Here is a 25,586-nt window from a genome sequence, read left to right as displayed (position 1 = left end):
AGCTAAGCACAGGCAAAATCCAAGAGGGAAAACCTGGTTTAGTCTGCTTTCCAAAAGGTCATTGAGTTGAATTCACCTTTCAGCAGAGCAATAACCTACACACAGCCAAATCTATACTGGAGTTGCTTTCCAAGCAGACAATGAATGTTCCTGAGTGGCCGAATTATAGTTTTGATTTACAGTACCAGTCAAAAGGTTGGACACACCTAATCATTCCAGGGTTTTTCTTTATTTTACTATATTCTACATTGTAGAATAATATCGAAGACATCAAAAATATGAAATAACATGTATGGAATCATGTAGTAACCAAAAAAGTGTTAAACAAATAAAAAATATATTTTATATTTGAGATTATTCAAAGTAGCCAACCTTTGCCTTGATGACAGCTTTGCACACTCTTGGCATTCTCTCAACCAGCTTCATGAGGTAGTCACCAGGAATGCATTTCAATTAACAGGTGTGCCTTGTTAAAAGTACATTTGTGGAATTTTTGTGTTGTTAGGGGTGGAGTAGGGGTGGAATACAGAAGATAGCCCTATTTGGTAAAAGAACAAGTCAATATTATGTCAAGAACAGCTCAAATAAGCAAAGAGAAACGACAGTCCATCATTATTTTAAGACATGAAGGTCAGTTAATCTGGAGCATTTCAAGATCTTGGAAAGTTTCTTCAAGTGCAGTTGCAAAAACCATCAAGCGCTATGATGAAACTGGCTCTCATGAGGACCGACCACAGGAAAGGAAGTGTTACCTCTGCTGCAGAGGATATGTCCATTGCACCTCAGATTGCAGCCCAAATAAATGCTTCACAATGTTTCAGTAACAGACACATCTCAACATCAACTGTTCATATGAGACTGAGTGAATCAGTCACGGTTCAATTCATGGTTGAATTGCTGCAAAGAAACCACCACTAAAGGACATCAATAAAAAGAGAAACATGCTTGGGCCAAGAAACACAAGCAATGGACATTAGACAAGTGGAAATATGTCCTTTGGTCTGATGAGTCCAAATTTGAGAATTTTGGTTCCAACTGCCGTGTCTTTGTGAGACGCAGGGAAAGTGAACGGATTATCTCTGCATGTGTGGTTCCCTCCGTGAAGCATAGAAGAGGAGGTGTGATGGTGTGGGGGTGCTTTGCTGGTGACACTGTCTGTGATTTATTTAGAAGGCACACTTAACCAGCATGGCAACCACAGCTATAACGTGGACGCTTGGAGTTGGGAAGCAAGTGCAGGTGGAGAGTTTAATAATGAATGGAACATGCCGGAAGATCTGCTGGAACAGTGTCTCAGCGACCTGGAGAGAGGTAGGGAGACCAGAGAGATGAATAAGCCACCATGATTTAGAAAATCTGTCCACAACTTCCAGAATGGTGGTGAAACCATCAGACGGGGGAGATCATACAGTCCGGACGACTGTGTGATCACACTCTCTGCAGCCGATGTGATTAAGACCTTTAACCAGGTCAACATTCACAAGGCTGCAGGGCCAGACGGATTAACAGGACGTGTACTCCGAGCATGTGCTGACCAAATGGAAAATGTCTTCACTGACATGTTCAACCTCTCCCTGTCTGTGTCTGTAATACCAACATGTTTCAAGCAGACCACCATAGTCCCCGTGCCCAAGAACACTAAGGTAACTTGCCTAAATGACTACCGACTCATAGCACTCACATCTGTAGCCTTGAAATGCTTTGAAAGGCTGGTCATGGCTCACATCAACACCATTATCCCAAAAACCCTAGACCCACTCCAATTTGCATACGGCACCAACAGATCCACAGATGATGCAATCTCTAGTGCACTTCACACTGCCCTTTCCCACCTGGACGTAAGGAACACCTACCTGAGAATGCTACTCGTTGACTACAGCTCAGCGTTCAACACCATAGTGCCCTCAAAGCTCATCACTAAGCTAAGGACCCTGGGACTAAACACCTCCCTCTGCAACTGAATCCTGAACTTCCTGACATGTGGTAAGGGTAGGTAACAACACATCCGCCATGCTGTTCCTCAAAACGGGGGCATGCTCAGTCCCCTCCTGTACTCCCTGTTCACTCATGAATGCACGGCCAGGCACAACTCAAACACCACCATTACGTTTGCTGATGACACAACAGTGGTAGGTCAGATCACCGACAATGATGAGACAGCCTATAGAGAGGAGGTCAGATACCTGACTGTGTGGTGCAAGGAAAACAACCTCTCCCTCAAGAGAGCAGGTTGAGAGCTCCAAGCACACCAAGACAGTCGTGAAGAGGGCACGACAAAACCTATTCCCCCTCAGGAGACTGAAAAGATTTGGCATGGTTCCTTAGATCCTCAAACAGTTCTACAGCTGCACCATCGAGAGCATCCTGACGAGTTGCATCACTGCCTGGTATGGCAACTTCTCGGCCTCTAACCATAAGGCCTTACAGAGGGTAGTGCGTACGGCCCACTACATCACAGTGGCCAAGCTTCCCGCCATCCTGTACCTCTATACCAGGCGGTGTCAGAAGAAGGTCCTACAATTTTTAAAAGACTCGAGCCAGCCTAGTCATAGACTGTTCTCTCTGCTACCACACGGCAAGCGGTACCGGAGCACCAGGTATAGGTCCAAGAGGCTTCTAAACAGCTTCTACCCCTAAGCCATAAGACTCCTGAAAGCTAATCAAATGGCTACTCAGACTATTTGCATCCCCCCACCCCCCTTCTACACTGCTGCTACTTGCTGTTATTATCTATACGTAGTCACTTTAATAACTCTACCTACATGTACATATTACCTCATCTATAAGTCTTTGCTAGGTATCTCAGCTCACTGGTCACCCCCAAAACCAATTCATCTTTGGCCGCCTTTCCTTCCAGTTCTCTGCTGCCAATGATTGGAACGAACTGCAAAAATCACTGAAGCTGGAGACTCATATCTCTCTCACTAACTTTAAGCACCAGCTGTCAGAGCAGCTCACAGATCACTGCACCTGTACATAACCCATCTAAATAGCCCATCCAACTACCTCATCCCCATACTGTTATTTATTTTGTTCCTTTACAACCCAGTATCTCTACTTGCACATTCATCTTCTGCACATCAGTCCCTCCCGTGTTAAATATCTATATTGTAATTATTTCACCACTATGACCTATTTATTGCCTTACCTCCCTTATCCTACATCATTTGCACACACTGTATATAGACTTTTTCTATTGTATTTTTGACTGTATGTTTGTTTATTCCATGTGTAACTCTGTGTTGCTGTTTGTGTCGCAATGCTTTGCTTTATCTTGGCCAGGTTGCAGTTTTTTGTTAGATATTTTCTTAAAACTGCAGGGCTTGTAAGTACGCATTTCACTGCAAGGTCTACCTGTTGTATTCGGCGCGTGTGACAAATAAAATTTGACCAGGAACAACCAGGGACAGATGAGACCAGGGAAGCTGAGCCATCGGAAGTGGAAGGAGTTTCCCTACTGGAGCGTGCCGGTTGACATAGCGAGTAACGTCCTGCACCAAGGTGGGCCACCAATACTTTTCAGAGAGTGATTTTATAGTACGGGTGATCTCAGGATTTCCAGCGACAGCTGTGTGTGCCCAGGTCAACAGTCTCTCCCTTATCTCTGTGGGAATGTAGATGCGCTCAGGAGGACAGTTAGTGGGAGTGGGTTCCGTTTCCATAGCCTGGCGAAAGTCCACCTCTACGTCCCAAACCACAGGGGAACAGGGCAACACATTACAAGAGGGAACAGGACAACAGGCGGGGGGACCAGTCCATGAATCTCATGAGATCAAATCAAACTGTATTCGTCACATACTCAATATACAGCAGGTATATGCAGCACCTTACTGTGAAATGCTTACTGACGAGCCCCTAACCAACAATGCAGTTTTTTTTTTAAATATGGAAAAGAATAAGAAATAAAAGTAACAGGTAATTAAAGAGAAGCAGTAAAATAACAATAGCTAGAGTAGATACAGTTGCTTTGTAAGTAGGAAAACCTGCAAAATCGGCAGTGAATCAAATACTTGTTCTCCCCACAGTACAGGGGGTTTCAGCACAGTGTGAATTTGCGGGTGGACCACTTAGTTGAGGTAATATGTGAATGTAGGTAGAATTACTAAAGTGACTATGCATAGATGGTAACAACAGAGAGTAGCAGCAGTGTAAAAGAGGGGGAGGAGGGTGAAAATAGTCTGGGTAGCCATTTGATAGGATGTTCAGGAGCTTTATAGCTTGGGGGTAGAAGCTGTTTAGATGCCTCTTGGGCCTAGACTTGGTGCTCCGGTACCGCTTGCCATGTGGTAGCAGAGAGAACAGTCTATGACTAGGATGGCTGAAGTCTTTGACAATTTTTAGGGCCTTCTGCTGACACCGCCTGGTGTAGAGGACCTGGATGGCAGTAATGTACTGGGCCGTACGCACTACCCTCTGTAGTGCCTTGCAGTCGGAGGCCGAGCAGTTGCCATACCAAGCAGTGATGCAACCCGTCAGGATGCTCTCAATGGTGCAGCTATAGAACCTTTTGAGGATCTAAGGACCCATGCCAAATCTTTTCAGTCTAGGATTTGTTGTGCCCTCTTCACGACTGTCTTAGTGTGCTTGGACCATGTTAGCTTGTTGGTGATGTAAACACCAAGGAACTTGAAGCTCTCAACCTGTTCCAATACAGCCCCGCAGATGAGAATGGGGGCGTGCTCCGTCCTCTTTTTCCTGTAGTCCACAATCATCTCCTTCGTCTTGAACACCTTGAGAGAGAGGTTGTTGTCCTTGCACAACACAGTCAGGACTCTGACCTCCTCACTATAGTCTCATCATTGTCGGTGATCAGGCCTACCACTGTTGTGTCATCAGCAAATTGAATGATGATGTTGGAGTCGTGCCTGGCCGTGCAGTCATGAGTGAACAGGGAGTACAGGAGCGGACTGAGCACGCTTCCCTGAGGGGCCCGTGTTGTGGATCAGCGTGGTGGATGCGTTGTTCCCTACATTTACCACCTGGGTGTGGCCCGTCAGGAAGTCCAGGATCCACTTGCAGAAGGAGGTGTTTAGTCCCAGGGTCCTTAGCTTATTGATGAGCTTTAAGGGCACTATGGCATTGAACGCTGAGCTGTAGTCAATGAATAGCATTCTCAGGTAGGTGTTCCTTTTGTCCAGCTGGGAAAGGACAGTGTGGAGTGCAATAGAGATTGCATCATCTGTGGATCTGTTGGTGCGGTATGCAAATTGGAGTGAGTGTAGGGTTTTTGGGATAATGGTGTTGCTGTCAGCCATGCCTTTCAAAGCACTTCATGGCTATGGGTCGGTAGTCATTTAGACAGGTTACCTTAGTGTTCGTGGGCACAGTCACTATGGTGGTTTGCTTAAAACATGTTGGTATTACAGAGAGGTTTAAAATGTCAGTGAAGACACTTGCCAGTTGGTCAGCACATGCTCACAGTACACGTCCTGGTAATCCGTCTGGCCCTGCGGCCTTGTGAATCTTGACCTGTTTAAAGGTCTTACTCACATTGGTTGCGGAGAGCGTGATCACACAGTATTCCGGAACAGCTGGTGCTCTCATGCATGTTTCAGTATTATATACCTCGAAACAAGTAATGCAGTAGTTTAGCTCGTCTGGTAGACTCGTGTCACTGGGCAGCTCTCGACTGTGCTTCATTTTGTAGTCTGTAATGGTTTGCAAGCCCTGCCCCACCCGACGGGCATCAAATCCGGTGTAGTGCGATTCGATTTAAGTCCTTTATTGACGCTTTGCCTGTTTGATGGTTCGTCGGAGGGCATAGCGGGATTTCGGGTTAGAGTCCCGCTCCTTGAAAGCGGCAGCTTCTGTTTGGGGTATGTACGTATGGTCACTGTGGGGACGACATCATCGATGCCCTTATTGATGAAGCCAATGACTAATGTGGTGTACTCCTCAATGCCATCAGAGGAATCACGGAACATATTCATCTGACTTTTTTATTGATCTTATCACTGGTGCTTCCTGCATTAATTTTTGCTTGTATGCAGGAATCAGGAGAATAGAATTATGGTCAGATTTGCTGATAGAAATTTGGTAAAATTTGGTAAAATTTGGTCAAATGCAGTTTCCCTGCATTAAAGTCCCCGGCTACTAGGAGTGCTGCCTCTGGGTGAGTGATTTCTTGTTTGTGTATGGCAGAATACAGCTCATTCAGTGCTGTCGTAGTGCCAGCATCAGTCTGTGGTGTTATGTAAACAGCTACAAAAATAGAGATAGTGTGGCCTACAGCTTATCATGAGATACTCTACCTCAGGTGAGCAATAGCTCGAGACTTCCTTAGATACCGTACACCAGCTGTTATTTACAAAAATACATAGTCTGCCGCCCCTTGTCTTTCCAGACGCAGCTGTTCTGTCCTGCCGGTACAGCATATAACCAGCCAGCTGTTCGTTAATTGTGTCGGCGTTCAGCCACGACTCTGTGAAGCATAAAATCTTATAGTTTTGAATGTCCCGTTGGTAGTTTAATCTTCCTCATAGGTCATCGATTTTCATTCTCCGAAGATTGCACTTTTGCTAGCAGAATGGAAGGAAATGGGGGTTTATTCAATCGCCTACAAATTCTCAGAAGTCAGCCACCCTCTGGCCCCTTTTTCTCTACCTCTTCACACAAATTATGGGGATCTGGGCCTGTTCCCGAGAAAGCAGTATATCATTCACGTCGGACTCGTCAGACTCGTTAAAGAAAAAAAATAATTCTGCCAGTCTGTGGTGAGTAATCGCAGTCCTGATGTCCAGACAACACAAATATACAAACAAAAAAAACACAATAGGTTGGGGACACGTAAAACGCCAGCCTTCTTCTCTGATGCCATCTTATGGTGGCGTTATGGTGTTGGAGCTAAGGGAGCCATGGAGCCATAATCTTGTGAGCTGGTGCACTAGTGATGGAAGAAAGGGATGTTTTCCTGATGAATGGACTCCACGGTGAGGTTGAGTGGTGTACTGACGTGTGTGATGGTTCCAGATCCTTGTGGCCGATTATCAATGGTTGAAACGGAGACGAGAGCGCATATGAGGGGATGTTCAGAGAGGAAGCATGGGTCTGGTCAATAAAGTTCCTCTTGACATCGGAATCCACTAGCGCTGTAGAAACAGTACATGAGGGACAGCCAGCTAGTGTGATCAACACTAAAAATGGTTTAACAGAAACTGATGAAGATGGGATACTCACACCTGCCCAGGGAGGTGGAAGATAACGGGACCGTCCCTCTGCTCTTGTGGATACCGATTTGGGATATACCATACACTGCTAAAGCTGGTGCCCCCCTTGACCACAATAGAGACAGAGACGCTGATGTCTCCGTCTGCATCACTCAATCCCGGCAAGGCAAGTGACCACTGCCTCCATAGGTTTCAACTCTGCTACAGAGTATTCACTGAGGGAGGTTGAGGGAGATGTGGGTACCAACGCTCCCAAAGTAGATTATCCAACCGGATGGCCATCGCAATGAGTGCGTCCAAGGAGAGATTGTCGTCCCGACATGCCAGTTCCGTTTGGACCTCCTCTCGCAGTCCTCTTTGGGAATAGCATGAGCGCAGGCTCATTCCATCCGCTGGATGCTGCTACTGTCCAGAATGTGAGTGCATACTCTGCAGAGGCCTTGTCATCCTGCCATAGTTGGAGTAGGCGCTCATAGTTGGAGTAGCCATGAACCCCCTCAAACGAAGCCATCTCCTCCTCTCCTCTCCCCAGACGGCCGTGGCCCACTCCAACGCCCGCCCAGTCAGCAGAGTAATGACATTGGCTGATGTGCTGGCTCGCTGGTTCGACTGGTGGCAGAGCATCCTCCTCTAGTGGGAGGCAACGCCTCTCGGGCATGGTCGAGACGTGGAACACTGCAAAGAAGCTCTTCCATAGCCGTGCCCGGTTGCGCCAGCTCGTCGTGGTGCTTACAAAGTAGCTATCCCTGTTCATCGACTGTCTGAGAGATTTCCTACTGTTTCCATTTGGTGATTATTCTTTACCGTGGATGCTGGGAGTCTGGAAGCAAGTGCCGGTGGTGAGTTTAATAATAAACGGAACATGGAACAATACAAGATAGACGAGCAGAATACAGACATGAAACACATAGTTAATACTGCCTGGGGAATGGAACTAAGGGAATGACAGATATAGTGGAGGTAATCAGTGAAGTGATGGAGTCCAGGTGTGCCTGTTGATGAAGTGCAGGTGGGCGTAATGATGAATGCCAGGTGCGCGTAATGATGGGTTGCCAGGACCAGTGGTTAGTGAACCGGTAACGTTGAACACCAGACGGAGGAGCAGGAGTAGATGTGACAAGAGCATTCTGCAGCGATACACCATCCCATCTGGTTTGCGCTTAGTGTTACTATGATTTGTTTTTCAACAGGACAATGACCCAACACACCTCCAGGCTGTGTAAGAGCTATTTCACCAAGAATGAGAGTGTTGGAGTGCTTCATCATATGACCTGGCCACCACAATCACCCGACCTCAACCCAATTGAGATGGGTTGGGATGAGTTGGACCCAGAGTGAAGGAAAACCAGCCAACAAATGCTCAGCATATGTGAGAACTCCTTCATGACTGATGGAAAAGCATTCCAGATGAAACTGGTTGAGAAAATGCCAAGAGTGTGCAAAGTTGCAAAGGGTGGCTACTTTGAAGAATCTCAACTATTAAATATATTTGGATTTGTTTCACACTTTTTTGGTTACTACATGATTCCATATGTGTTATTTCATAGTGTTGATGTCTTCAATAGTATTCTACAATGTAGAAAATAGTAAAAAATAAAACTTTTGACTGGTACTGTCCCTAAATACTGCCAACATCCATCTGTCCATCCATCCATCCATCCACACATTTAATATTTTAGGGTATTGATAGATTGACAGAGCAAGAACAAGGCATCCTGTCATTCATGTTATGACTCGGGGCAGCCACACGCAAGAGCGTTTACTGGCGGAAATCGCGAGAGGAAAGGGTAGCTTGGCCTGGCTTTGGCCTGGCTTCTCTCTGAGCATTCCTCGGGCGCTGGAAGGCCGCACTGAACAACAGCACTTTTTCCCTGTGGTAAACCAGCGCTACTGGAACCTCAGGCCATGGGGGCAGCAGTTGAATTTATATTTAAACAAGCAATAATTCCTCTTTACCACTTCCATGGAAAGGGGTAAAAATAAGACCCGGTCTGTAATTCACGGGAAGCGATTTTGGAAAGCTAAAGGGCCCGGCGAAGAAGTTGTTATAACACAGCATGGCTCGGAGGAAAGAGGATCTCTGAATGGGGAGAGAAAAAAGGAAAACAAACTGAAATGCCATTGTCTCCCTAAATGTCAGCATCAGTGTGATCCGTTTTTTACACTCCAGTAAGTTGGCCTTTACGGAACTGAGGTCCATTGTGCCTTCACACTTACTGTGAGACAATGAGTAGTCATGAAATTCCATTTGAGAGAGAGAGACGCCACAGAGCCCCAGGAGAGCAGCACAATTAGACCCAACCAAATCATTAGAGAACTAAAAATTATTACTTGACACATTGGAAAGAATTAACAAAATAAACACTGAAAACTAAAATGCTATTTGGCCCTAAACAGAGAATACACCGTGGCAGAATACCTAAACAATGTGACCGAACAAAATTAAGTAAAGCTTGAATATGTACAGACTCAGTGAGCATAGCCTTGCTATTGAGAAAGGCCGCCATAAGCAGACCTGGCTCTCAAGAGAAAACCGTCTATGTACAAACTGCTTACAAAAATGAGGTGGAAACTGAGCGCACTTCCTAACCTGCCAAATGTATGACCATATTCGAGACACATATTTCCCTCAAACCCACAACAAATTTTAAAACAAATCAAATTTTTGATAAACTCCCATATCTATTGGGTAAAATACCACAGTGTGCCATCACAGCAGCAAGATGTGTGACCTGATGCCACAAGAAAAGGGCAACCAGTGAAGAACAAACACCATTGTAAATACAACACATATTTATGTCTATTCATTTTCCATTTTGTACTTTAACTATTTGCACATTGTTACAACACTGTATATAGCCATAATATGACATTTGAAATTATTTTGAAACTTTTGTGAGTGCAATGTATACTGTACATTTTTTATTGTTTATTTCACTTTTGTTAACTATTTCACTTGCTTTGGCACTTTTGTTTTATCTATTTCACTTGCTTTGGCACTGTTTCCCATGCCAATAAAGCCCTTGAGAGAGAGAGAGAGAGAGAGAGAGAGACTAGTGAAAGCATATGACTGGCAATGCCATGCAGGGTTCCAGAGACTAAGAACCTATTTTTATTCCAACCTCAATTGCAGTGTGGTTGATGGCACAGAAAGGTAACTTTTACTGCAGTGGGCTAGATCAGGGTCACCCAGAGTGTTTCTTGGTAGTCTTAAACAAATCTACTTTGAAACAAAGTATGCACCTCACACACATGGACCACGCTGAGTGTACTAAACATGTTTGCAGCATGAATGTATCGCCAACCAGTCTGCAGCAGCTGCGTGATGCCATCGCCTCAGCGTGGAGCAACATTCCTGTGGAAGAACATTTCCGACATCTTGTGTAGAATGTCCTGAAGAATTTAAGCTGTTTTGGTGGCAAAGGGGGTCTGACCCGGTAGTACTATAGATGGCTGTACCTAATAAACTGTCCGGCGAGTGTATGTAATACACTATATATAAAAAATATGTGGACATCCGTTCAAATGAGTGGATTCAGCTATTTCAGCCACGCAGTGTATAAAATCGATCTCCATAGACAAACATTGGTAGTAGAATGCCTTTACTGAAGAGCTCAGTGAATTTCAAAGTGGCACCGTCATAGGACATCACCTTTCCAACAAGTCAGTTTGTCAAATGTCTGCCCTGCTTGAGCTGCCCCGGGCAACTGTAAGTGCTGTTATTGTGACGTGGAAATGCCTTGGAGCAACAAAGGCTCAGACGCGAGGCGGTAGGCCACACAAGCAAACAGAATGAGGCAGCCGAGTGCTGAAGCGCATAGCACTTAACAATCGTCTGTCCTCGGTTGCAACTCTCACTCCCGAGTTCTAAACTGTCTCTGGAAGCAACGTCAGCACAATAACTGTTTGTCGGGAGCTCCATGAAATGCGTTTCCATGGCATGCCTAAGATCACCATGTGCAATGCCAAGCGTTGGTTGGAGTGGTGTAAAACTCACCACCATTGGATTCTGGAGCAGTGGGAATGCGTTCTCTGGAGTGATGAATTGTGCTTCTCCATCTGGCAGCCCGACGGTCGAATCTGGGTTTGGCGGATGCCAGGAGAGCGATACCTGCCCGAATGCACATTGCCAACTGTAAAAGTTTGGTGGCGGAGGAATAAAGGTCTGGAGCTGTTTTTCATGGTTCGGACGAGGCCCCTTACTTCCAGTGAAGTGAAATCATAACACTACAGCATACAATGACATTCTAGATGATTCTGTGCTTCCAACTGTGTGGCAACAGTTTGAGGAAGGCCCTTTCCTGTTTTAGCATGACAATGCCCCCGTGCACAAAGCGACATACAGAAATGGTTTGTCGAGATCGGTGTGGAAGAACTTGACTGGCCTGCACATAGCCCAGACCTCAACCCAATCGAATACCTTTTAGGATGAATTGGAATGCCAATTGCGAGCCAGGCCTAATCGCCCAACATCAGTGCCCGACCTCACTAATGCTCTCGTTGCTGAATGGAAGCAAGTCTCCACAGCAATGTTCCAACGACTAGTGAAAAGCCTTCCCAGAAAAGTGGAGGCTGTTAAAGCAGTAATGGGGTGACATGCTCCATATTAATACTCACGATTTTGGAATGAGATGTTCGACAAGCATGTGTCCACATACCTTTGGTCATGTAGTGTGTGTATGTATTTATGTAATATTCTGTAACAATATATCCACTTATTTATGCAATATTTGTATAATATTTCCCAGCATTAGAGCTGAACACATTCCTCTACAATATGCAATCCTGCAATAGCTTGCTCAATGACATTGCGCTTCAAGGTTTTTGATGGATACATTGTCCTGGATTCATAAAGTCCTGTCAGAAATTCTTCAGTGCCTCCTGACATAATACATGTGCATGTACAGCACATACCTCAGATGTCTAGTTCAGTTCACTTCTCACTCTTTACATCATCAATTCCTCTGTCATTTCTGGCAGGAGTTGCTGTCCCTCGTCTGCCTGCTAAGCTAGTTTCCTTCTAAAAGATGGACACAGCCTGCAACCAATTTGAAACACCTTTTAGTGATGGCTGCAGAATACAATAGATTATATTCTGTGTCTGGGTTTTATATCCCTTGAGATGAATTCTTACCAGATGAAGTTGTGGCTAAGATAAAAGACTAAGTATCAGGCCACACAAGAAAATAGTTAGATTGTGAACATGTTAACTGCAGTTATGAGGCAAAATATTTGCAGGGTTGCTAAGGAGAGGTCATAGCTTAGCTATGTCAATGGGAGGCAAGTTGATAACTTGCACATTTTGATAACCATGCAAATAATTGGCTGAAAACACAAAAGTAATCTTTGACTCGGTTCCATCACATGTATTTAGGTTGTATTGATTTTTAATACAAATACAATTGTGTTGTCTGGGGGTGCTGTTAGAGTTCCAAATATAGGAAACTTTCACTTACCAGTCAAAAGATTGTACACACCTACTAATTCAAGTGTTTATCTCTATTTGTGGTATTTGTACTCAGTCGGAAGGACATCACAATATGAAAAAACACATATGGAATCATGCAGTAACCAAAAAAGTGTTAAATATAACACGTATTTTGATTGGTTTGAGATTATTCAGAGTAGCCACCCATTGCCTTGATGAGAGCTTTGCAAACTCTTGGCATTCTCTCAACCAGCTTCATGAGGTAGCCACCTGGAATGCATTTCAATTAACAGGTGTGCCTTGTTAAAAGAAGGAAAGCAATTCCACAAATTAACTTTTAAATGCATTTGAACCAATCAGTTGTGATGTGACAATGTAGGGGAGGTACACAGAAGATAGCCCTATTTGGTAAAAGTCCTTATTATGGCAAAAACAGTTCAAATAAGCAAAGAGAAACAAGAGTCCATCATTACTTTAAGACATGAAGGTCAGTCAATCCAGAAAATGTCAAGAACTTTGAACGTTTCCTCAAGTGCTGTCGCAAAAGCCATTAAGCGCTATGATGAAACAGATTCTCATGAGGATCGCCACAGGAAAGGAAGACCCAGAGTTACCAGCCTCAGTAATTGCAGCCCAAATAAATGCTTCACAGAGTTCAAGTAACAGACACATCTCAACATCAACTGATCTGAGGAGACTGCGTGAATCAGGCCTTAATAGGTGAATTGCTAAAAACAAACACTACTAAAGGACACCAATAAGACGAAGAGACTTGCTTGGACCAAGAAACACAAGCAATGGACAGTAGACTGGAGGAAATCTATCCTTTGGTCTGATGAATCCGTTTTTGGTTCCAACCTCTGTGTCTTAATGAGATGCAGAGTAGGTGAACGAATGATCTCCGCAATGTGTAGTTTCCACCGTGAAGCATGGAGGAGGAGGTGTGATGGTGCGTTGCTGGTGACACTGTCAGTGATATATTTAGAATTCTAGTCAAACTTAACCAGCATGGTTACCACAGCATTCTACAACAATTTGTCATCTCATCTGGTTTGTGCTTAGTGTGACTATAATTTTTTTTTCACCAGGACAATGACCTGACACACCTCCAGGCAGTTTAACCTGTTACATCTATGGGGGTGCTATTTCATTATTGGATAAAAAAAAACATGCTCGTTTTAAGCGCAATATTTTGTCACAAAAAGATGCTCGACTATGCATATAATTGACAGCTTTGGAAAGAGAACACTCTGACATTTCCAAAACTGCAAAGATATTGTCTGTGAGTGCCCCAGAACTGATGCTACAGGCGAAACCAAGATAAAACTTCAAACAGGAAATGAGCAGGATTTTTGAGGCTCTGTTTTTCATTGTCTCCTTATATGGCTGTGATTGCGCAAGGAATGAGCCTGCCCGATCTATCGTTTCCCCAAGGTGTCTGCAGCATTGTGACGTATTTGTAGGAAAATCATTGGAAGATTGACCATAAGAGACTACATTTGCCAGGTGTCCGCCCGGTGTCCTCCGTCGAAATTGGTGCGTAATCTTCAACTGCACGTCTTTTTCCAAGCGATTCACAGGAGAAAGTAGACATTCACGAACGATATATCAATGAAGAGATATGTGAAAAACACCTTGAGGATTGATTCTAAACAGCGTTTGCCGTGTTTCAGTCGATATTATGGAGTTAATTTGGAAAACAGTTCGCCGTTTTGATGACTGAATTTTCGGGGTTTTTTGGTACCCAAACGTGATGTACAAAACGGAGCGATTTCTCCTACACAAAGAATCTTTCAGGAAAAACTGAACATTTGCTATGTAACTGAGAGTCTCCTCATTGAAAACATCCGAAGTTCTTCAAAGGTAAATGATTTTATTTGAATCCTTTTTTGGTTTTTGTGCAAATGTTGCCCGCTAAATGCTACGCTAAATGCTACGCTAAATGTTACGCTAGCTATCAATACTCTTACACAAATGCTTGTTTTGCTATGGTTCAAAAGCATATTTTGAAAAGCTGAGATGACAGTGTTGTTAAGAAAAGGCTAAGCTTGAGAGGTAGCACATTCATTTCATTTAATTTGCGATTTTCATAAATAGTTAACGTTACGTTATGCTAATGAGCTTGAGGCTATAACTGGATACAGGTATTTTTCATAGCCAAACTTGAACAAAACGGAGCGATTTGTCCTACACAAATAATATTTTTTTGAAAAACTGAACATTTGATATCTAACTGAGAGTCTTCTCATTGAAAACATCTGAAGTTCTTCAAAGGTAAATGATTTTATTTGAATGATTTTCTTGTTTTTGTGAAAATGTTGCTGGCTGAATTCTAGGCTTATAGCTATGCTAGCTATCAATACTCTTACACAAATGCTTGTTTAGCTATGGTTGAAAAGCATATTTTGAAAATCTGAGATGACAGTGTTGTTAACAAAAGTCTAAGCTTGAGAGCAAATATATTTATTTCATTTCATTTGCGATTTTCATTAATAGTTAACGTTGCGTTATGCTAATTAGATTGAGGCTATAAATAGGATCCCGGATCCGGGATTGCTCAACGCAAGAAGTTAAGGGCTATTTGACCAATAAGGAGAGTGATGGAGTGCTGCATCAGATGACCTGGCCTCCACAATCACCCAACCTCTACCCAATTGAGATAGTTTGGGATGAGTTGGACTGCAGAATGAAGGAAAAGTAGCCAACAAGTGCTCAGCATATGTGGGAACTCCTTCAAGACTGTTGGAAATGCTTTCCAGGTGAAGCTGGTTGAGAGAATGCCAAGAGTGTGCAAAGCTGTCATCAAGGCAAAGTGTGGTTACTTTGATGAATCTCAAATATATTTAGATTATATTTAACACTGTTTTGGTAACTACATGATTCCATATGTGTCATTTCATAGTTTTGATGTCTTCACTATTATTCTACAATGTAGAAAATAGTAAAAATAAAGATAAATCCTTGAATGAGTAGATGTGTCCAAACTTTTGACTGGTACTGTATATTTGGAAAGAACTTTCTTTGCTGCCCTATCTACCATCCCATAATAGATGACAGCTTCTGCTACACCTGAACACTTCAAACTTCTGAGGAAAAACCCAACGACCAGATTCTCGATACCAGTTTAACGTTTCCAGAGAATTCATGCCTGTCAAAAGTTACGCTGGCCCTTTTAAGTGCTTTGTTCCCCAATGCCTTTAGTCAGGCCTCTCAGCTCCTTCCCGAAGCTTTATTCACTGCATTTCATCTGTCTCTGAAGGAGTGCTTGACTGCCACTTATGAGGCCGTGCCTATGGAGTGCCGTTAATTGGAGGACTGTAGCACCGTCAACATTCACAAGCTGTTAATGGTTTCCATTCCACACTTATACCCAGTGCCAAGTCCAGGCAACAGTAACTGGATTCAAATAGTGAGCAAAAATCCAGTTATTTCTTATAGAAAGCAGTGCCTTGGACTACAGGAAAATAAGGTCTGAACAGGCCCCCATTTATATCGATGGGGCTGAAGTGGAGCAGGTTGAGAGTTTTAAGTTCCTTGGTGTCCACATCACTAATAAACTATTATGGTCCAAACACACCAAGACAGTGGTGAAGAGGGCACAACAACACCTTTTCCCCCTCAGGAGACTGAAATGATTTGGGATTGGTCCCCAGATCCTCAAACAGTTACACAGCTGCACCATCGAGAGCATCCTGACCGGTTGCATCACCGCCTGATATGGCAACTGCTCGGTATCTGACTGTAAGGTGCTACAGACTGTAGTGCATATGGCCCAATACATCACTGGGGCCAAGCTTCGTGCCATCCAGGACCTATATACCAGACTCCAGTCACCCAAGTCGTAGACTGTTATCTCTGCTACCGCACGGCAAGCAGGTCCAAAAAGCTCCTTAACAGTTTCTACCCGCAAGCTATAAGCCTGCTGAACAATTAAACAAATCGACACCCAGACCATTTACATTGACACCCCAATCCCTATTTACTCAGTACCGGGCACCCTGTATATAGCCCCGTTATTGTTATGTAATTCTACAGTGTTACATTTTATTTTATATTGTAAATATATATACAATTAAAGTCAGAGGTTTACATACACCTTAGCCAAATACATTTGAACTCAGTTTTTCACAATTCCTGACATTTAATCCTAGTAATAATTCCCTGTCTTAGGTCAGTTAGGATCACCACTTTATTTTAATATTTAAAATGTCAAAATAATAATGATTTATTTAAGCTTTTATTTATTTCATCACATTCCCAGTGGGTCAGAAGTTTACATACACTCAAGTAGTATTTGGTAGCATTGCCTTTAAATTGTTTAACTTGGGTCAAATGTTTCGGGTAGCCTTCCACAAGCTTCCCACAATAAGTTGGGTGAATTTTGTCCCATTCCTCCTGACAGAGCTGGTGTAAGTGAGTCAGGTTTGTAGACCTCCTTGCTCGCACATGCTTTTTCAGTTCTGTCCACAGATTTTCTATAGGATTGAGGTCAGGGCTTTGTGATTGCCATTCCAATACCTTGACTTTGTTGTTCTTAAGCCATTTTGCCACAACATTGGAAGTATGCTTGGGGTCATTGTCCATTTGGAAGACCAATTTGCAACCAAGCTTCAACTTCTTGACTGATGTCTTGAGATGTTGCTTCTACTATATACACATTATTTCCTCCCTCATGATGCCATCTATTTTGTGAAGTGCACCAGTCCCTCCTGCAGCAAAGCACCCCCACAACATGATGCTGCCACCCCTGTGCTTCATGGTTGGGAGAGTGTTCTTCGGCTTGCAAGCCTCCCCCTTTTCCTCCAAACATAACGATGGTCATTATGGCCAAACAGTTCTATTTTTGTTTCATCAGACCAGAGGACATTTCTCCAAAACGTATGATCTTTGTCCCCATGTGCAGTTGCAAACCGTAGTCTGGCTTTTTTATGGCGGTTTTGAGGCAGTGGCTTCTTCCTTGCTGAGCGGCCTTTCAGGTTATGTTGATATAGGACTCATTTTACTGTGGATATAGATACTTGTATACCTGTTTCCTCCAGCATCTTCAGAAGGTCCTTTGCTGTTTTTCTGGGATTGATTTACATATTTCCCACCAAAGTACGTTCATCTCTAGGAGACAGAATGCGTCTCCTTCCTGAGCGGTAAGAAGGCTGCGTGGTCCCATGGTGTTTATACTTGCTTACCATTGTTTGTACAGATGAACGTGGTTCCTTCAGCCGTTTGTAAATAATTGCTCCCAAGGATGAACCAGACTTCTGGAGGGCTTCACATTTTTTTTAGGTCCTGGCTGATTTATTTTGATTTTCCCATGATGTCAAGCAAAGAGGCACTGAGTTTGAAGGTGGGCCTTGAAATACATCCACAGGTATATCTCCAAATGACTCAAATGATGTCAACTAGCCTAACAGAAGCTTCTAAAGCCATGACATAATTTTCTGGAATTTTCCAATATGTTTTAAAGGCACAGTCAACTTAGTGTATGTAAACTTCTGACCCACTGGAATTGTGATACACTGAATTATAAGTGAAATAATCTGTCTGTAAACAATTGTTGGAAAAATTACTTGTATCATGCACAAAGTAGACTTGCCACAACTATAGTTTGTTAACAAGACGTTTTTGGAGTGGTTGAAAAACAAGTTTTAATGACTCCAACCTAAGTGTATGTCAACTTCCGACTTCAACTGTATTTTTACAGTGGCAAGAAAAAGTATGTGAACCATTTGGAATTACCTGGATTTTTTATTGGATTTTTCTTGTCTGTATTGAATACATAATGTAAACATTCACAGTGTAGGTTGGAAAGAGTATGTGAACCCCTAGGCTAATGATTTATCCAAAAGCTAATTGGAGTCTGGGGTCAGCTAACCTGGAGTACAATCATTGAGATGAGATTAGAGATGTTGGTTAGAGCTGCCCTGCCCTATAAAAAACACTCACAAATTTGAGTTTGCTATTCACAAGAAGCATTGCCTGATGTGAACCATGCCTTGAACAAAAGAGATCTCAGAAGACCCACGATTAAGAATTGATGACTTGCTTGAAGCTGGAAAGAGTTACAGAATTATATCTAAAAGCCATGATGTTCATCAGTCCACGGTAAGACAAGAATGGTGTTCATGAGTGGACAATACTGGAGAAGCCACTGCTGCTCCCAAAACAACTGCTGCATGTCTGAAGTTCGCAAAAGTGCAACTGGATGTTCCACAGCGCTACTGGCTAAATATTCTGTGGACAGTTGAAACTAAAGTTGAGTTGTTTGGAAGGAAGGAACACACAACACTATGTGTGGAGAGAAAAAGGCACAGCACACCAACATCAAAATCTCATCCCAACTGTAAAGTATGGTGAAGGGAGCATCATCATGGTTTGGAGCTGCTTTTCTGCCTCAGGGCCTGGACAGCTTGCTATCATAGACGGGAAAATGAGTTATCAAGTTTATCAAGACATTTTGCAGGAGAATATAAGGCTATCTGTCCACCAATTGAAGCTCAACAGAAGTTGGGTGATGCAACAGGACAACAAACCAAAAAAACAGAAGTAAAACAACAACAGAATGGCTTCAACAGAAGAAAATATGCCTGGAGTGGCCCAGTCAGAGTCCTGACCTCAACCCGATTGAGATGCTGTGGCATGACCTCAAGAGAGTGGTTCACACCAGACATACAAAGAATATTGATGAACTGAAACAGTTTTGTGAAGAGGAATGGTCCAAAATTCCTCCTGACCGTTGTGCAGGTCTGATCCCCAACTACAGAAACGTTTGGTTGAGGTTATTGCTGCCAAAGGAGGGTCAACTAGTTATAAATCCAAGGGTTCACATACTTTTTCCACCCTGCACTGTGAATGTTTACACGGTGTGTTCACTAAAGACATGAAAACGAATAATTGTTTGTGTGTTATCAGTTTAAGCAGATTGTGTTTGTCTATAGTTGTGACTTAGATGAAGATCATATCAAATTTTATGACCAATTTATGCAGAAGTCCAGGTAATTCCAAAGGGTTCACATACTTTTTCTTGCCACTGTATCTATATTTTTTTACATTTGACCCCTTTTTCTCCCTAATTTTTTGGTATCCAATTGGTAGTTACGGTCTTGTCTCATCAGTGCATTTGCATAAACAACATTTTCCAACCTCTGCCTTAGCCATGTTGCTTAACTCTGTAGCCTTCCTCTCTTATCATATCATGCAGTGGCAGCACCAAAGTGAGTGCTGACTGTAATATCAGAATGTATTATGTTGTCAGTGAATCAGAACAGACATTCCTGTATCGTTGCCATTATTCAGTTTGACAATGCCAATCCAGTAGTAGGTCATTTTCACTGATTCATTCCGTATCTCTTTACGCTGTCAAATCAAATCCCTGTTTCTCCTTTTATGACTCAGCTCCAGATTTATTTCTATTTACTGTTTGTCATGTACTGTTTGTCATGCTTTTCATTCACTGTGACAATATAGGGAGTTTGATATCATTAGTAATTAATGTACCAAATAAAGTTACACTTTCAGTGCTGAAGTGTCAATATTATCAGTGCGCGCTTGCATTATCAGTGCTCGCTTGCATTATCAGTGCTCGCTTGCATTATCAGTGCTCGCTTGCATTATCAGTGCTCGCTTGCTGGCGTCAGTGTTGCGTTCAAGGTCATTAGGTCAGTATCGCCACATAAAGCTACCAGCAAGCTGACATGTCAGACAGAGTGTGCAGAAACCATGCTAGTTTGGGCACCCTATTTCCTATATTGTGCATTACTTTTAAACAGAGCCCTATTGATCCTGGTCATGTGGGGATACCAACACCCCAGGTGTCAGTCTACTACACCGTTCATTTTTTTTTATTAGTCACATGCCCCGAATACAACAGGTATTTCACCTTTCAGTGAAATGCTTACTTAGGAGCCCATAACCAACAATGCAGCTTAAAAAAATACAGATAAGAATAAGAAATAAAAGTAACCAGTAATTAAAGGGCAGCAGTAAAATAACAATAGCGAGACTAGATACAGGGGGGTACCGGTACAGAGTCAATGTGCGGGGGCACTGGTTAGTTGAGGTAACATGTATATGTAGGTAGAGTTATTAAAGTGACTATGTGTAGATGGTAACAAAGAGAGCAGCAGCAGTGTGAAAGGATGGGGTAGTCATTTGATTAGATGTTCAGGAGTCTTATGGCTTGGGGGGTAGAAGCTGTTTAGATGCCTCTTGGACCTAGACTTGGAGCTCCGGTACCGCGTGCCGTGCGGTAGCAGAGAGAACAGTCTATGACTAGGGTGGCTGGAGTCTTGGACCATTTTTAGGGCCTTCCTCTGAAACCGCCTTGTAAAGAGGTCCTGGATGGCAGGAAGCTTGGCCTCAGTGATGTACTGGGCCATTCGCACTACCCTCTGTAGTAGCTTGCGGTCGGAGGCCAAGCAGTTGCCATACCAGGCAGTGATGCAACCCATCAGGATGCTCTCGATGGTGCAGCTGAAGAACCTGTTGAGGATCTGAGGATCCATGCCAAATCTTTTCACTGTCCTGAGGGGGAATAGGTTTTGTCATGCCCTCTTCACGACTGTCTTTGTGTGCTTGGACCATGTTTGTTTCTTGGTGATATGGACACCAAGGAACTTGAAGCTCTCAGCTTGTTCAATTGCAGCCCCGTCCATGAGAATGGGGGCATGCTCGGTCCTCTTTTTCCTTTAGTCCACAATCATCTCTTTTGTCTTGATCACATTGAGGGAGAGGTTGCTGTCCTGGCACCACACGGCCAGGTCTCTGACTTCCTCCCTATAGGCTGTCTCGCATTGTCGGTGATCAGGCCTACCACTGTTGTGTCATCAGCAAACGTAATGATGGTGTTGGAGTTGTGCCTGGCCGTGCAGTCATAAGTGAACAGGGAGTACAGGAGCGGACAGAGCACGCTTCCCTGAGGGGCCCCTGTGTTGAGGATCAGCTTGGCGGATGTGAACCCTTACCACCTGGGGGTGGCCTGTCAGGAAGTCCAGGATCCAGTTGCAGAGGGAGGTGTTTAGTCCCAGGGTCCTAAGCTTATTGATGAGCTTTGAGGGCACTGGTGTTGAACGCTGAGCTGTAGTCAATGAAGAGCATAATCACATAGGTGTTCCTTTTGTCCATGTGGGAAAGGGCAGTGTGGAGTGCAATAGAGATAGCACCATCTGTGGATCTGTTGGTGCGGTATGCACATTGGAGTGGGTCTAGGGTTTCTGGGATAATGGTGTTGATGTGAGCCATGACCAGCCTTCCAAAGCACTTCATGGCTACAGACGTGAGTGCTACGGGTCGGTAGTCATTTAGGCTGGTTATTTTGAAAATTGCAATTTAACGTCAGTGTTCTTGGGCACAGGTACTATGGTGGTCTGCTTAAAACATGTTGATCTTACAGACTCGGGCAGGGAGAGATTGGAAATGTCAGTGAAGACACTTGCCAGTTGGTCAGAGCATGCTCGCAGTACACGTCCTGGTAATCCATCTGTCCCCACGGCCTTGTGAATGTTGACTTGTTTAAAGGTCTTACTCACATCGGCTGTGGAGAGCGTGATTACACAGTCTTCCGGAACAGCTGGTGCTCTCATGCATGTTTCAGTGTTACTTGGCTCAAAGCGAGCATAGAAGTAGTTTAGCTCATCTGGTAGGCTCGTGTAATTGGGCAGCTCTCAGCTGTGCTTCTCTTTGTAGTCTGTAATAGTTTGCAAGCCTTGCCACATCCGACGAGTGTCAGAGCCGCGGAACTTCTCCGTCTCCCTGAGGGAGGAGCTCAAGATGACGGACATTCCGTGTCTTAGGCAGATATCATTCAGAGAAAACAAACAATACAGCCCCTCATTGTAACAGAAAGAAGTCTCAGCTTAAACCTTGTTGCTACTGAAGTTATGTCTGGATGGAAATCTATCTAAGTGAAGAGCTGTGGAGTCTATAGAGATACCAAAATGGAGCTTTGATGTTCAGTTTTGTAATGCACTGTAGCACATTCACTCATTATGTAAATCTTATCTTTCTTTTCAGGGGTTTTGCCTGTAATGCCTGTATAAATCTGTTTAAACCTCTGATTCAATGTTGTTATTGAATGGGGCTCTCTAAAATAATCCATTAAATGATGCTTAATTCAGTTAGGCCATGCAGCTGAAGTCTAACAACATTTTTCCCCCGTCTTCCCTAATGCCGGTTTTCTTTAGAGTGTATTGAAGCCCGAGGTAACTCCAGCTCCATCTCTGCAGAGCTCAGATGCGTTGTCTGAGGCCGTGGCTGGCCTTAGCACCGTGGAGGAGGTCATGAAGTATCTGGAGCCTGAGAGATGGCAGCAGGACATGGAAGACCTGTACAAGCCCACTTGGCACATCCTGGGAAAGTCATTCCTACACAACAAGAAATCCAGAGGTACAACTGGGGTTGTAGTGACAGGAATTGCAGTGGAAGAAAAGTCTGTCATGTTGAGATAGAGGGAAAAACAGATGCAGATGAGCAAAAAACTTTAAACTTTTTCAAGACAGTTTTACCATTTTGAAAATTGCAATTTTATGTCAGCTTAGCATTTGATGCCCCTTCTTTGGAATTTAGTACAATGTGTTTAATAATTTTAGGCAGACGTGATGAGATTAAACTATTTCTTGAACAGGGGTGGATCTCAACCTGTTGAGAGAAGAGGTGAAACTGTACAGCTGCACACCGCGCAACTACTCCGTCTCCCTAAGGGAGGAGCTCAAGAGGACGGACGCCATCTTCTGGCCTAGCTGCCTCCTGGTGAAGCGCTGCGGGGGTAACTGTGCCTGCTGCTCGCACCGCTGCTTCGACTGCCAGTGTGTGCCCACCCGGGTAGTCAACAAGTACCATGAGGTAAAAATGTGGCATACGTAGCGCTGCAAAGTTAAGAGGTTTGAATATTCCTGGAATCAGGAGGGAATACACTGGAAATCCAGGAATCTTCCAACCATGATTTCTGGAAAACCTGGACATTTTGGGAAAGTTATCAAAAGTTTGCATTTCTAGACAAGGGTCATTAAAAGTACCTACCTGGTAAGATTATGTGCTACTTATACAAGAAGTTCATTCTTTTTCAGAAAGATAGCGATAATAAACCCAAGCTAAATTACATCCTGTTATTTGGTAGTTGAAATGTGTCATTGATGTATAACAAATGTAGCCTATCATGGAGACATTTCTGCCATGTAGCTAATTGAAGCATATGAAGTGTAAATGTGTTTGCTGTTGTTTTTGGTGGAGGGAAACTCTCAATCTGATTTCTGGTTCGCCGCCCTCTGTAGGTTCTCCTGCTGAAGCACCGAAGCGGGGGCCGAGGCCTGCAGAAGTCCATGACCGATGTGCCAATGGAACACCACGAGGAGTGTGCCTGTGTGTGCAAAGATGACTGGGACTGATCTCAGACCTGTGTACTGGAGTCACCGGCATCCCAGTAGACGCTTGAAACTGCACGCGTCTTCCAGCTTCTCCCAGCCAATCCTCGTTCTCTTGTTAATTGGACGAGTTTAAAAACTGACTGGAACTACTTCATTTGTGGATGGATCTGGCCGCTGTGGAGGACCTGTAGTTGACTTGGAGTGCATTGAAGAGACAGGAGATGGATAGACTGCACTGGAATGATGGACCAATCTTAAACATTCTTTAATCTCTGAAGGTTCTCTCTCCCTTTGCTTCTGAGATTTCTTTGTGCTTATTTTGTGCGAAATACCTTTAAGGTGTCTTGTGAAAATTCAACACGTGGCCAGGGAGTATCTGAGAAATTGGACTCCTCTTCATTCAAGTACCTTTCTGTATATAAGTGAGCTGCCTTCAGGACAATTCCTCTGCTACTTTATAATCCCATCAAGGATCACTGTTTATCAGTGATTCCCCACTTCTTTTCCCCATGTTCCCACTGATTAGATCTCTGGAGTGAAATAGTGGTAATAATGTTGAACTGTCATACTTGTGCAAACTGTTATGTGTAAATGTTTCATTTTCATGGTTCTTCTGTCCTGTCATATTTTTCTACCAAAGATACTTGTATTCAGTGAGGAAATAGTTGCACACTTAGACCAAGATGCATTTCAACGTACATAGCATCTCTGCAACGGTGTAAAATTCTGCTTGCTTTAGAACTTCATATAACCCCATTTAGTGAGTGGAAGAATAGATTCGTGGATATTAGATATTTATTTGTTCAATGAAAGGGAATTTAATGCCCAATATGCTTTTTTTGTAAGCTGAAATTAATTGTAGTTTCTCATTCATTTGTACAGAAGTTGAGTGTTGTTCCTCAACATTATTCATGTCTATGTCTGTCCACGTCCTATGGGTGTGTTCTCTTCTCTACCAAAGTATTTAACATGACCTTTTAGGATGTATGTTGTTGTATCTGACGGTAGAAATAAATCAGTCAGTGTTTTACTGGAGATAGGTACTTGTATTTTGACATAGCCCCCTGCAATATAAGGACTTTCATTTGGTCTCACAAGATAAAGCTTCTGTTTTTCATAGATATTGGAATGGTCTGATTGGTATCATTAGGGACTTTTGACAGAGGAAATTACATTTGGGGGCAGATGGCTCCACATCAAAGTCATCTAACAGAATAAGATGATGGTCATAGGCATGTACTGTATATGGCTCTATCAGTACGTCTGTTGTGACACCGTATACACTTCATGGACAAAGTAGCAACACACCACTGTCCGATATCAGTGTAAGTAGCTGTTTTATGCACCAGTCATCTAGGAACCCTACTCATGTTCCTCAATTAATGAGGTTGGAAAATAAACAAACTATTTCATTCATGGTTGTTGTTTAATGACGGAATGGCAAAGGTAACGGATGATTGGATCCATTGTGTAGAGTTTATTGTCGCTCTATAACGAAACAATTAAGATAACCTCTCTCCACATTCATTAAATAAATAGGAAAGGCATGACCATTAAAGAGCAACTGCTCCTAAAAAGCAAATTCTCATTTTGATAACGGCCTATGTGGCATTGATATCACTCAGAAACATTTATTCT

General features: G+C 43.4%; 1 protein-coding gene across 1 annotated transcript in view; it reads left to right on the top strand.

Annotated features, from left to right (window-relative positions):
* Nucleotides 1-25,356, top strand: part of LOC135526499 (platelet-derived growth factor C-like) — a 73,107-nt gene extending 47,751 nt beyond the window's left edge. The window contains exons 4-6 of the mRNA XM_064954916.1: nucleotides 22,770-22,971; nucleotides 23,210-23,427; nucleotides 23,856-25,356. Of these exons, the coding sequence (XP_064810988.1) occupies nucleotides 22,770-22,971; nucleotides 23,210-23,427; nucleotides 23,856-23,969 (534 nt within the window). The 3' untranslated portion in view covers nucleotides 23,970-25,356. The remainder of the gene's footprint in view (nucleotides 1-22,769; nucleotides 22,972-23,209; nucleotides 23,428-23,855) is intronic.
* The last annotated feature ends 230 nt before the right edge of the window (nucleotides 25,357-25,586 follow it).

The sequence above is a fragment of the Oncorhynchus masou genome, chromosome 32 (assembly GCF_036934945.1).
Source record: "Oncorhynchus masou masou isolate Uvic2021 chromosome 32, UVic_Omas_1.1, whole genome shotgun sequence".
Classification (NCBI taxonomy): domain Eukaryota; kingdom Metazoa; phylum Chordata; class Actinopteri; order Salmoniformes; family Salmonidae; genus Oncorhynchus; species Oncorhynchus masou.
Note: the sequence above shows the minus strand (reverse complement) of the source record. Positions and strands in the feature narration are given on the sequence as shown.